We start from the raw sequence: 14,699 nt of genomic DNA on the forward strand, positions 1-14,699 counted from the left end.
ATTCAAAAATCCATCCAAGTAAAATATCTTTACAAACAAATTCACTTTCTAAATTATTTTCAAAACAAGCTCGTTTTTTCTCACAACGTTGTGGAAAGAGAAAAAAATCTGAATGAGAAAGTGTGCGCACATTTTTTTCTCTTATTTAACAATAGAATGTTTTTATGCGTTCTATTGATTTCGCACTTCAATACAAAAGAAAAACAAACAGTGAAGGAGAGAGCTGCATGTTGCAAAATAGAAAAATTCTTTTATCTTTACGTCTCCGGGGTGTCTTTTGTAATTGAAACCTTTTACGTACGATAAAAAACTTCTAATAAAATTGATTATAAAGAATGTTTACTGGTGTATAATGAAATTCAATAACCGAAAAACAAAAGCCTCATACTGTTTTTCGAATTCAACATTCAAAAATTCAAAACTTGAAAAAAGTCCTTATGTGCACTTCAAAAGTTCTTTCAAAGCACACTTCAGCCGCGAAGGAGTGCAATCGCTAATTGATTGGTTGATTTCAAAAGTAGGGTCCCAGTAGGGTATTGTTCTAATTATTTTTCGGCTGGCTCCAGAAGGGTGTGTATGTTTGATTAAATAATATTTTTCTTATAAGAACAAAGTAAAAACAAAGTTCACCGTCAAAGTCTCTCTTCCCGGTCCATTGCTTGGAAGGGGGTTGGGGTGTACTGTATGAGGGTTCTGAATTTTTTAGATTTCACGAAATATTGAAAATTTTATCTATTGTAATTTTCGTAAATTGCTATTCTCGTTTTTTTAATTAGCGATTTTGCTAAGATTTCGAAATTTAAAAATTGACTGAAATCTCCTCTCATTACCAAGAAGATATTTCAACGTAAAAAGCTTTATTACCTTTAGGAAAGGCTTTAGAATACCAAAATAAGTTTGCATTACCAATTTCAGGGAATAAAAGGGATTGTTGGTTGTGAAATTTTTGTCTTTCTTATCCCGTTCGATAATCTAATTGTTGGGGCGTACGGGACTTCGTAATAGCTAATACCGATGTACCGATCACATTTTATCCCAATTACCGATGATTACCGATAATTGTTTCGATCGAATACCGATACCGATCGATTTTGATATTTTGCACCAACACATTTGTAGATTTTCTAGACTCCCTTTCCCTTGTAAATTTTAATGAAGTGAACATGATTTCTTGATTTCACTTGATCTTTGCGATACCGGTGGTCCGAAAATTCCGATCAATACCGACATAATTTACTAAAACCAAAATGCTCATGAATTACCGATTTATTTTTTCCCTCATAACGATGTTACCGATCTAAAAATAAAACCAATGCCGATGTACGTAAACAATAGACGATCCTATCGTCTACACATTATCACTAAAACGGAAATAGTTTAGGAGGCGGGATAATTTGAAAACGGCGTGGTTAGCCCGCCAGGGTGGAGTTAGCAGTGGCGGAGGTTTTTACAGTGTTTGTTCCGCAAACTCTCTACCACCACTTTTCCCCCGTAAACCGCCCTGACGCTCCGACTTTGTGCGCATATATTATATATTCTATTCTTGCGTATTTTACTGACCCTCTAACGGACAATAACATCGTCTACGATGTCTACTCGTACGCCCCTCTTATTTTAATAAAACAATCGAGAAAAAATACGTCTAATGAACTCTAGGAAAGACCATACACTCGCTAAATGATTGGGATAGAATCTTTCCCTGCCCGAACTAAAATCGAAAAAAATCGAGTTAAAAGTTCTCACTCACCTGAGATTTTGAAACCTCATCAAATTTTACTACATCTCATAATAAGTGTTATGATATGTTCGGATTCTTAAATTCAGCGTTATTCGCAAGAAAAAAACATCAACTATCGTCATCGAAATTGTTAAGAAAATCAATCCATTTTACAATGTTCATGGATGTACATCTAAATTTGAAGAAAAAAATGACCAATATTGGTAATGGATCAAAAGATATTAATGTTTAATGTTTCTTTAGCTTCTGACGTCATCAAAATTGACACAAAATTTATGTTTTTCTTCCAAATTACGCTAAAAATTCATGATAGTTGTTCTGAACATATACCATATCGGGATAAATTTTATTAAGCCCTAAATTAGCTTGTACTCGGGGTACCTATTTTTCAGCCAATTTTCATGATTTTGATGACGTCACAGAAATAAGAATTTGAATAACTTCTATTAGTAGGAAGCTTTTGACTTCAAATTTTCACCAAAGGTGTAAATCAATAAAAGGAATCCACGAAAAAAAATTAAATTCCTTTGCTGACGTCAGCATATTTCAGCCAAAACGATTTTTTTTCACCTTTGGTGAAAATTTGAAGTCAAAAACTTCCTCCTAATAGAAGTTATTCGAATTCTTATTTCTGTAACGTCATCAAAATGGGGCGAAAATGAGGTTTTTTCGAAATTTTTCGATTTTTTAACAATTGGGACCATCTGACCATGCCCCATCTTATTTTCTATATCGACGAAATGCTTCGAAAAAAATTAAAAAACATTTACGTTAAGGTGCAAGCGTCATGCGACCATTCGGGAGTGCCTTAGGTACCCCAAGTAGCACAACCTCCAACACCATACCGGGACATTAAAACCAGTTTTAAAATAAGGAGAACCGCTCCAAAGGTTTGATGAAGTAGAACAGTGCCGTAACCACCGGGGGGGGGGGGGACTTTTTCAAATATTATGGTGTTTTTTTGAAAAAGGTGTAAATTTCGTCAACGTTGTTTGTATATTTACTTATTTGATTTATTTGCTTAATCTCTATCTCTTCCTCCTTTTTACCACTTTTACGTTGAGCCGACGCGTGCCACAGAACGAAATAACTAACTAACGCACTAACATGTAAGAAGATAGTCTTGTGATTTGAAAATATACTAATATGCACGCGATTTCTATTTGCCTTTTGCTGAAAATTGACTTTCGGAGAGGCAGTTTTGGCTAATCTGGAGGGTATAAAATGCAAAAATTTTCCTGGCCCGTCGGCCCCAACGATGATGGGGCCTCCTTAGATACTAAACATATAGGACCCCCCTAAAATATAATTTGTGTCTACGGCACTGTAGAATGAGGCCATGCTGAGACATTACGGCTTCGTGTCACTCCGGTATGGTTTTATTATTTATGGATCAAGAGTGTTCATATTGGTTTCGGAACGTTTTGGAGTAAGGAGCAGTTCCGTTCCGATGAAAAAAAGTGGAACAAAATGATGAGACCATGTTGAGACATCACGGCTTCGTATCGCTCCGGTAGCGAAACCGTTTCGATCCATTGACGTTTTGAATTTTGACGTTCACACTTCTTTCGGAACCGTTTCGTTTCGGACTAATACGAAGCCGTAACGTCTAAACATATGTTCTGAAAAAAATACAGGAATCTCATGTTTGTGAAATTATCCAGATGATTATATGAAGAAAAAAACAAATGAAGATGAAAATACATAAAAAGCTATAAATGCTTGTATTTTCTGGTAGTTCTTGAGAATTTTTTGATTAATGTTTGTCTTTTGATTTTTACGGGGTCGTTGATCATGTAGCCTCGTTTTCGTGAGCCACTGTCCGAATTCAAAACGAGGTCACAAAATTTAAAGTCTTTGTGGTTTCCAGTTTTACATTTAACGTAGTTTTCCAAGTGAAGTTTAATGTAATCAAAGGGCGCTTGTCCAACGGATAAAAGGGCGTAATGAAATTCGCGTATGTCGAATTTGCTCCCAAGTTGCTGACGTGTATAATTACGTAACTTTAAAATGGTCTGTTGACCAAGTGTATATGAGGTGGCTTGACCTGGTGTTCCTGAAAATTTTTGAAAAAAATGAAATTATTTTTTCTTTTATAAGAACCAGTATATTTATGAGGTTGTATTTATTTGTTGCAATTTTGAGCCTGAAATTCTTTTTATCCTGTATTATTCTTAGGCAACTCATTTCAACGCACTTTAGAATGATTTAAGCCCTTAAGGGAGCGGTCATAAAGTATCTACTAGGGGGGGGGGGGGGGTGGGGGGGGGAGGATTCTAGGGGGGGGTTCGAAATTTTTTTCGAGGGTTTAGGGGGGGGTTCCAAATTTTTTTTGAGGGTTTAGGGGGGGGTTCCAATTTTTTTTGGGAAACTCAAGAGAAAATGTAGGAAGTCTAATTTCATAGTTTTACGTTTGAAGATTTCAAAAATTTTTCGGCCTTACGGCCGACAACTAATAATTTATCTTATTGGATATATGTACATTTCATATTGGCATTATTTGGGCATCATCGCCTTGCCCTTTTGGTTTGTAACATTGAGCTAGGTGAGGGAAGTAGGTTAGTGGCTCTCACAGCTCATCAGAGTGGTTTGAAAAAGTACTTCTTAAAAGAAATTTGTCAAAACAAAGTGTCTGTTAGCTAAAATGGTGGTGAAAAATATTGAAATTTTCGCCCGTCGGCGCAAACCATGGTTGCGCCTCCTTAGCATCTGCTAATGTCAAAACACCTTATATTCAAATTACAAAAAGCAAATTCCAAGTTTCTTGACTCAAAGATTCCGGGCGTTACTTTCAACCATACTGCTCTTACAGTTTAATATTTTCACTTAATAATGGAGGGCGCAAGTAAGGACAAAAAATACCAGGGGCGCCAATTTCATAGTTTGCACCCCCCGAAAATTAAGCCAGGTCGCTACTGGGGAAAATAAGCCGTATTTTTTTCCAAATTTTACAGAAGCTCAGAGAAAACCACTAGATGATTCTTGTCTTAACCCTGATTATACTTTAATTTAACTGGGCTAAACTATCTCCCTTACCTTATTTTGACATAAAAACTGTCATACAAACAAATAATACTCTTCGTACCGCATCTGGATGAATTCTTTTTCGCGTAAAAATTGGGGAGGGGGGGTGCGAAAAAATATTGGGCCTTATGAGGGGGGGTTCGAAATTTTTTTCGAGGGTTTAGGGGGGGGGTGCGAAATTTTTTTTGGATTTTTCAAAATATCCTCCACCCCCCTCTAGTAGATACTTTATGACCACTCCCTAGGCAAATAAACGAAATGCATTATATCACAAGACTTTTTCCGATTTGAAAAGGTTGAAAAAGTTATTCGCTGTAGCCAAGCCTCATCTAAATTTTATTTGTCTTTATAAAAAAGTGTATATTATACCTTGGTAACGTGTCAATTCTTTTTCAACAGTGTCTGAAGTGTCCCATGTGTATTTTTGAAATTTCTTTAAGATTTCGTCACGTGAGATACCACGCTGATGAAAACCAACATCAGCCACCAGGCGCAGTGCTCTCCAAATCTATCAAGAATCATGTATACATATTATCTTAAAGGTTTTAGTTTCATTTAAGTGTTCGCATTTCATATCAAACACATGTTTTATATCGGTCCGGTGTCTCCTTTTGTTATATTGTGTTCGATTTCGTGCTAAATAAGCAAATAATTTTCGTTACCACTTTCTGAGCAATCTTGCTCCACATCCGTGTCAATTCAAAAAGCTTGTAAATTAAAATTGATGAGTAAGCAAACGATGTCAACTTATCTAAAACAATTCCTTTAATCCCTCACCTGCCATTTCAAGGCGCCATATTTCGGGTACAGCTTGTCCTCCAATAGGTTAACATCTTTCAGTAAGATTGGATTTTCAGAGTATAAACCCCAACCTTCTGAGAACGATGGATAATAATCGACCAAGTTGTTTATCCACATTGAAATGTCTTCGCATTCGTCCATAAAATTCTCCAAATAACCTTGAATCTGTAACGAAAGATTTGAAGGATTTCAACACTCAAATTCTCCAAATAACCCTGAATCTGTAACGAAAGATTTGAAGGATTTCAACACTCAAATTCTCCAAAAAATCTTGAAAAATAACCCTAAAATTCTCCAAAGAACCTTGAATCTGTAACGAAGATTTGAAGGATTTCAACACTCAAATTCTCCAAATACCCTGAATCTGTAACGAAAGATTTGAAGGATTTCAACACTCAAATTCTCCAAAAAATCTTGAAAAATAACCCTAAAATTCTCCAAAGAACCTTGAATCTGTAACGAAAGATTTGAAGGATTTCAACACTCAAATTCTCCAAATAACCCTGAATCTGTAACGAAAGATTTGAAGGATTTCAACACTCAAATTCTCCAAAAAATCTTGAAAAATAACCCTAAAATTCTCCAAAGAACCTTGAATCTGTAACGAAAGATTTGAAGGATTTCAACACTCAAATTCTCCAAATAACCCTGAATCTGTAACGAAAGATTTGAAGGATTTCAACACTCAAATTCTCCAAAAAATCTTGAAAAATAACCCTAAAATTCTCCAAAGAACCTTGAATCTGTAACGAAAGATTTGAAGGATTTCAACACTCAAATTCTCCAAATAACCCTGAATCTGTAACGAAAGATTTGAAGGATTTCAACACTCAAATTCTCCAAATAACCTTGAGAAATAACCCTAAAATTCTCCAAAGAACCTTGAATCTGTAACGAAAGATTTGAAGGATTGGGGTAACACTCAAATTCTCGAAATAGCCTTGAAAAATAACCCTAAAATTCTCCAAAGAACCTTGAATCTGTAACAAAAGATTTTAACACTCAAATTTCCAAATAACCTTCAAGAATAACCCTAAAATTCAAAGAACCTTGAATCTGTAACAAAAGATTTGAAAGATTTTAACACACAAATTCTCCAAATAACCTTGAAAAATAACCCTAAAATTCTCCAAAGAACCTTGAATCTGTAACGAAAGATTTGAAAGATTTTAACACTCAAATTCTCCAAATAATCTTGAAAAATAACCCTAAAATTCTCCAAATAACCTTGAATCTGTAACGAAAGATTTGAAGGATTTCAACACACAAATTCTCCAAATAATCTTAAAAAATAACCCTAAAATTCTCCAAAGAACCTTGAATCTGTAACGAAAGATTTGAAAGATTTTAACACTCAAATTCTCCAAATAATCTTGAAAAATAACGCTAAAATTCTCCAAATAACTTTGAATTTGTAACGAAAGATTTGAAAGATTTTAACACACAAATTCTCCAAATAATCTTAAAAAATAACCCTAAAATTCTCCAAAGAACCTTGAATCTGTAACGAAAGATTTGAAATATTTTAACACTCAATTCTCCAAATATTCTTGAAAAATAACCCTAAAATTCTCCAAAGAACCTTGAATCTGTAACGAAAAATTTGAAGGATTTTAACACTAAAACCAAGGGTTCTTTGTTCCCACTATCTTCGTTTAAATAGCCGAGTCGGCTGACCGCAGACCCTTTTGAAAACAATTAAAAGATTATCTAGAAAGTCCTTGTTCACTGGGCTTTACACGTAAAATAAGGACTCTATCTATCTACATTAATGGCCTATTTCAATCTTATTTAATCAACTTATTATTATATCGATCTCATACCCCAGAGCAATTCCCTCGGCGTTTGAATTAGAATGAGGGGGCAAAAAATCATTCATTCATACTTTACTTTGCTTTTTCGAGTCCAGTTATAAACCAAGTAAACATCAAAACCTGCCAAAAGTTTAAATTATAATATTTAAGAGTCTTGCAAATTCTTAGCAAATTTCAATGTTTTGATTACAAGTTGAGTTGGAAACTTAAATTTTCGGAAAATATTTTCAAGTTCTTTTAGCTGGGAAATTTGCCAAGAAACTGCCCATGATTTACCTGTAAGTGATGACCCGGTCTTGCTTCATGAAAATTTGTATTATAATCATCAAATGAAGGTCCCATTTTGTTTTTAAAGAACGGTAAAAAATATTCAGCCGGTTCGTCACAATCAGGATCACTTTCTAAATAACTGGGAACACCTAAAAAAATGAAAAGATGAATGTTGAGATTAAAACTAATGAAAATTTATGCATCTGAGTGCCAGATAAACATTAATCAGGGAGACTTAATGAACTTAAGAACCATTATTCATGCCCTTGATTAAACTAAGGCCCACAACCTTGTACACCCCGGTTGGATTCTCGCATCGAGGATAAAAATTTCATTCAAAACCCCAATGGAAATAAAAACTATTGTTCCAAGCTCAAAAAATCACGTGGGATGATTTTAGGGTGCAATTTTTTTGCATTGAATTTCAGATGGGAATGAAATCAAAGTCAATTTTCCAGTGAGGATTAAATTGTAGGGTTTTTTTCCAACAAAGATGAAATCTTTGCCAGATTTTCCAGTGGGCCCCACCGGATCTGTGGCACAGGGTTCTGTATCCTTCCAAAATTCTCTATCTTTAGACAACAGCCACATATTTATAAAACCCGAGGGGCTAGATGTCGTGCTTTGATTGTGCCGTGTTTCGATAGGAAAACCTACCGACAGCACGTGATATTACAATAGAGTTTCAGTGCTTGACAAAACAGAAGCTTCGCAGATTTTCGAAAACAAAAGGAAACAATATTTTTAGCGGTATTCACTTTTTTTTCTTGGAAGAGCTTAAAGCACGTCATCTATAGCCCTTCGGGCTTTACATAAATCTGTGATTACTTTGATATGACTCACCATTCGTTGGGTCGTAATCAGGAACAATTTGGACTTTACAATCAGGGGTTGTTTTGTTAGCCCCTTCTGTATAAAACAAATTTTTGATACTACTTGATGCTTCCTTCAAAATTTCCGTATTGTTATTTTTCCAAGCCTCGAATGCTTTCCATCGTTTAGGACAATTTAACTTGGCATCTAAATATAAGAAAAATTCGTGATTACTATCTGGTTTTGATATTATTTAAGCGGATTGCCGACTTAATCCCCTTTGTTTTTTTTACCTGAAAATTAGCAGCAGTTTTCAGTCATAGAAGAAAAAATTATCCAAAGCTTTACGTGCTCGCGTCGATCGCGGGATTTTTCGAAAAACTTTTTTCTTAATAGGTAGGAGGCGGTAAAATTGCCAATTTCAAAAATTGCCTCCCCAGTTTGACCAAAATTCGGTCAACCTACTACACTATTGGCTGTGTTAACATAACGGTTTTAAAAGAAATTTGAAAAAAAGATCCTACCCTCTTCCGAATCGCATTTTTCGTGAGCTTCGTCATCGGATTCACTTTCTGGAAAAGGCTCTTTATTGAAGATGAAATCCTTGGATTTCAATCGTGTCTTCAATTCAGTGATTGCTTCTTTTTTATTGTCAATGTCAGTGATTTCCATGGCTAGTTCTTCAACCTGTGAATAGAAATTATACCGGAGATAAACTGGTTTTAACATAATCCAAAGTGATCCTTTATAGATTACACTTTTTTTAATAAGAACCAGTAAAATTTTGCTCTTATCATTCTTATTTTTTTGGCACTTTGAGCCTCAAATTATTCTTATCATGTTCTTATTTATGGGGCGCAATAATTGAGGTATTATAGGCATTATACCCAATTTTTCCTACGGTACTTTGACTTCTGAATTGATTGAAATAGAGTAAGTTCTTTTTAATTTCAGGCTCAGCATTGTTCTTAAATTGTTCTTACTTTTTGGAAATTTTGAGCCTCATTATTCTTATAAAAAAAACAGTGTATACACATAAATAACTATCATCACATCTTCTTGTATCTTTTTGATATTATAATCCAGATTTTAATCCAGACTATTGAAGTCTGAATTTAAATTATTATCGAGCTTTTGGACGGTGTGACACATACAGAATAATTTCCTCCTTTTTTATAATATCTAAATAATGATATCCGTGGACTATTTTGTTTTCAGGTATTAATACTCATATATTCGTTTAGAATCAAAAATGAAAAAATGCAGTGCTAACTACTCACAGTAAAACTGACGGTGGACTGAAGTCGTTTTTATGATAACCGCTCGGTCCCTTCGATTAAACCCAAGATATTAACAACAGCAAGAAATAAAAGGCTTCTAGAGTAAATTTTTTATACGGAGTAACCTTACTTATCATTGGTTATATTATATAATAAACCTACCTCTTTATAATATGAATCAGCCAGTTTAGTACCCACTTCAAATGCATTGTCCCCTGTGTAATTTCCCGAAGTGTAATATGCCAATAATCTTTTGTAACCAGCTGTAACGTTGATAGGTGTTTTCGTTCCTGGTAACTTTTGTGTTGCATCCCTGCAAAGGAAAGAGTATTTCGAACGTCGTTTTGATGTGTCGTAAACGCTTTTCTTTTTAAAAGAATATCCATGATGAAATTGGCCAAAAATTAAGAATATACTAAATATATCACCATCATGAAATCCGGCAACTAAACCATGATAATGCTATTTTTTGAGCATTTTTAACTGTAAATTGACAATTATCCCCCACTAAGATTTACAAAAATACCATTTTATGCTTCAGGTGTGTATTACATGTTAGATATAGGTTAGATTTGGAACCCTAAGCGTAAGAATACCGTAAGAATATTTTAGGATGATTTTCCCGACAAAAGTTAAGAATCTCAATGATTTTTTATAAAAAAGTGAGTACCGGCTGGGAAAGAAAAACTTACCCATCTTTTCTTCCATTTTTGTAAACATATTTCAAGGGTAACGATCCTAGGCCACTTGAAATACTACTAGGTGGGCAGTGTTGAATGTGTTCATCTTTCATATACTTTATCAGATCATGGACAGGTTTTCCAATATATTCAATAATTGTTTTGTTCAGTTGAGTCTCATAATCTCCATGGTCTATTCTGAACTGTTCCAATTCTGGACCACCAAGCTTTTTATATAAACCCTTTTGAGTTCGTATACCATTCATTAAAACTTTCGCAAACTTCATTTTGAGAATACCTTCCGGTTTAGTGCGAACATCCCTGTATATTTTACGGAACGTTTTAGAGCTTGCTTTACAGACTTCTTCACTCCATACCATTCCGCTATTTACACCGTTTTTCATATTTTTCAGATATTGTTCGAATGTTTTACGATGTTCTTTAACTAGGGAGATCATGTTACGCATATCAGTTAAAGTCAAAATAGACCCGTCAATTTCTAACATCCTTTGTAAGGCTTGATGGAAATACTCAAGAGCGTAACATATAGGCTGTTCACAAAAGTAGTCTGGCCCGAGCATCCACATTCCATCATAATAACCTTCATATATGGAATCAAAGTTTGATTTTAAGAAATATTTGAATTGATGTATAAGCCGTTCTTCTCGAGGTTTTAACTCGGATCTGACACCATTCCAATGTTCCAGTTTGGTTAAAAGATGCGCAGATTTATTGGCAATGCGTTCCAAGTTTTCAGGAGTTGGTAAGTATGGTGCATACTGCATTTTAACATGTGATCCATCATATTCTAAGTTAGATGCGATAAGGTATGGTTGTAGGGTATAGTATTCCGTTTGGATCTGTAAAAATAGAATAAAAAAGAAATTGTACAAACAAACATCCTCAATGCAACATCTAACATTGAATAGCGTATATTTTAATGAAAACTTTTTTTTATAAGAACAAACTTTATAAGAGCATAACGCTTGCCAAAATATCAAGAACATTTTAAGGCTTTTGCAGACTCTAAAACATATTCCCAAATGGTGAAAATAAGAATATCTTTTAAGAATATTTCAGGCCTCAAAAACTTCGTACTTTCTTATAAAAAAACGTAAATGAAACAAAATCGTGTTAATCTGAGACGAGTCAAGAAAGCATTAAATCAAGCTAAAATTGAGGTACGATTTTGAGACTGCTAAGCAACCAATCCGAAATTTACCAACAGTGTTTTGAATTTTACTCCCGGCTTTTACTCTCAGAATTAGAATATAGTTTAAGTTCCAGGCAAATTTGAGCCCCAAATGTTAGAAGTGAATATCAAACCTCTCTGAACTGTTTGAACAAATGTTTATTTTTAGCTTCTGATGAAAGACTGCATTCGTTACTTGATGCTCGAGCACAGGCTAAATCCAACATTACAACCACAATTATAGCAATGTATAAAATGTTGTGATAGAGGTCCTTCATGGTGAATACAGTAGCTGAAAAGAAGGAAAAAAGCACGTGTTATTTCAGACGCAGTTGGTTGATAGAAAACAATGAGAGAATAACAGGGGGTCGGAACACTAAAGAGCCGACCGAGAATTATTAAAGAAATAGTCCAATTCATCCAACTTCCCTAAACTTGTGCATAATAGGTCATTCTATTATATATCCGTACAGGAGTACAGGGAGGAGAGATGGGCAGGGACGAAAATTTGCAAGCCAAGAAGAACTTTCAAGGGGATTTGTGTGGAAGGGTTCTTCTAACCTGATTACTAAACGGAACAGCCCCATTTCTCCAAAAGAACAAAGGAGACTGAATAAATAATTGTTACCACAACCAGGAGCGATGGCTAAGTGGTCTAGTGCGTCACCTTCTCAAAGCAGGAGTTGGCAGTTCGAATCCCCGCTCCTTCCAATGTTCCGTTCAGTTCATAAATAAACGAGCCGGCTGGCCGTGGACCCCGAAAATCGAAAGACTGTCTAAAAATCCTAGATTACTGGCCTATTCACGTAAAATATCGACTCTATCTACCAACAAGGAGCAATTTCACCACTCTAATAGTTAATAAAGCTGTAAATGGAAGTCAGGGTTACCTTCTCAGCGTTATAGTGTTTTATTATGTTCAAGTTAGCATCATTTTTCACTCTCTGATTTTCCAGCGAATCTGATATTTAGAAAAAAGAAAAATCTAATGTTTTCCTAAATCGAAAAAAAGCCGCACTTTCAACCAATCAAGATTAAGTGTTTTGGTCTCAATTTGTATAAGCATTCGATTTCATTGTTTGCCTCGATTATTCGAACAATCAAAATACTGGAATCTTTTGTTTTGTTTCAATTTTTTACTCACTTTGAGAACATTAATGTTGATTTCATCAATTATGTATACACATCTTCTGAATGGCTAATTAACAGGGATTTTTGGATAACAAAAGCGTTCGAAAATTCTAAAATGAATAGATCATTGATAGACTAATTTTCCCGCGAAAATTAGTTAGAGATACTAAAAATTTAGATTTTTTTGTCTGATGATGTTTTCACCCCACCAGATTTCATAAAAATATAAATGTATTTGTTGTATTTTACACTAAAACATCCGGTATTGACATTTCGTGCAAACTCTTTCGAATAATTCTGAGTTTACTAGTCTAGCATACAAGACAACTATATTCAGTCATGGTAAAAACAACTATCTTACCACTAGTCATAGCTTTCACTAAATGCCCCCACATAAAGATCATGTCATGCACTTATAAAGCTTTTTAATGCTTTAAAGATTAAAACATTAAAAAATAGCCAGGAATATTTGATTGATTGATTTATTGATTGATTGGTTGATTGATTGAGGCATTTGCTTGAAAAAAAAATTATATTCCATTAACAAAATACTTGAAGAATTCGCAGCTTGATAATTTAATAAAATTTAAGGTAAAGCTGGAAAAGCTTCTCAAAAATATATTTCAAAAATTATGGTATCATTAGCTTACAGGTTTTCACATCTCCTGTTTGTTTTTTTCTCCTTAGTTTCTTTCTTACAACAATATATATATATCGTGATTATTATTCACTAAATAGACCTTTTCTGATAATGCCGCAGACATCTTAGATTGTAGGCAAAATATATAGTGGTGTCAACAAGGTAACCAATCAGAAATAGCTTGTTTTTTTCATTGGCTGCTATATTTCAACAATTCTCTATTGCAACTTTTCCTAATAAACAATAGTCAAGAGGATACTGTGTATGAAATTTATCAAAAAGTTCTGCGCCATCTTAAATAGGGTGAAATAGAAACCAATCCTAGTTAAGGCCCGGCCTCCACTTGGGTACGCTGTGATTGCACTTATTCTCAAACAAAATCTTCTATTTTATTGGTCAAAAGAAAAATAAAGGAATGCCATTGTGGTCCATTCAGACCATATTCAGACGTACAGTCGAGAAAAGTTGAAATGCGCCTAAATTTTTTTTCAAGTGCATAGTACTTTTTCATGGTGCAATCTTTTCTCCAAGCAGCACAGACAATGAAGAGACGTGCCTTCAGGAAGCTAGACCTTTTGAGTTTATAGCTATATGTACTTTCACTTTATGGTGTTTCTGTATGACTGTCTTTGTACCTAGTCTAACCAGTGTTAATGCCTTCGGGAAGGTCCATCCTAACTTGGAAAGCCAGAATTGGAGCTATTTCACCAAACAACTGGAGCGTAAGTTATTTAGGCTATCACAACTGCATGAAAAAGTTGAATGTGTGCATGTAGTGCAAGTGAGGTAAATCTATTTTGAAGACCAAAAGAAAAAGTTTGTTTGCATTGATCTGCATTGATTGACATTAACAACATTCATTCAACCACTTTTGGATTCAACTTTACATATGCATACATTCAACTTTTTTGTACTTTGCCGGTATCTTGTTTTACTAAGTTAAGAAGGACTATGATGGTATTTAAAGCTCGAGAAGCTCTATAAACAATAAAGGTAGTTATTAATAAAATAAAAGACAAAGATAAATTAGAGTTTGAACAAAAATATATTGAAAACTTGAGCAAATTTCTTTAAAGATTCCGGAAAAAGAATTGAAATCATTGCTGAAGGGGAGAAGACAAACCGTGGACCCCCGATATGGACCCCCAATATGGACCCCAATATGGACCACCAATATGGACCCCTAATGGACCCCCTCAAAAACGGCAAGAAATACCAAAAACAGCTCTGAACAACCCTAGTTTGAAATAATTAATGTCTATTTGCACTTCCAACATCACATTGAGTACGATAAGTCTTTTTAAGATTTATTCCGA

At 34.6% G+C, this 14,699-nt stretch overlaps 1 protein-coding gene across 2 annotated transcripts; it reads right to left on the reverse strand.

Annotated features, from left to right (window-relative positions):
* Positions 1-3,380: 3,380 nt before the first annotated feature.
* On the reverse strand, positions 3,381-12,906 carry LOC136821317 (uncharacterized). 2 transcript variants are annotated; one of them, XM_067077553.1, is made up of 11 exons: positions 12,757-12,906; positions 12,503-12,573; positions 11,747-11,904; positions 10,433-11,280; positions 9,903-10,053; positions 8,985-9,147; positions 8,491-8,667; positions 7,654-7,796; positions 5,540-5,728; positions 5,132-5,270; positions 3,381-3,794 (listed from the first exon to the last, which is right to left on the reverse strand). In XM_067077553.1, the coding sequence occupies exons 3-11, from the start codon at positions 11,888-11,890 to the stop codon at positions 3,451-3,453; spliced, it is 2,298 nt and encodes a 765-aa protein (XP_066933654.1). In that variant the 5' UTR covers positions 11,891-11,904; positions 12,503-12,573; positions 12,757-12,906; the 3' UTR covers positions 3,381-3,450. The 2 variants fall into 2 exon arrangements, with proteins under 2 accessions (XP_066933654.1, XP_066933652.1); XM_067077551.1 differs by lacking the exon at positions 12,757-12,906 and having other exon boundaries at positions 12,503-12,693.
* Positions 12,907-14,699: the final 1,793 nt, after the last annotated feature.

The sequence above is a fragment of the Clytia hemisphaerica genome, unplaced genomic scaffold (assembly GCF_902728285.1).
Source record: "Clytia hemisphaerica strain Z4C2 unplaced genomic scaffold, Clytia hemisphaerica genome assembly, whole genome shotgun sequence".
Lineage (NCBI taxonomy): Eukaryota > Metazoa > Cnidaria > Hydrozoa > Leptothecata > Clytiidae > Clytia > Clytia hemisphaerica.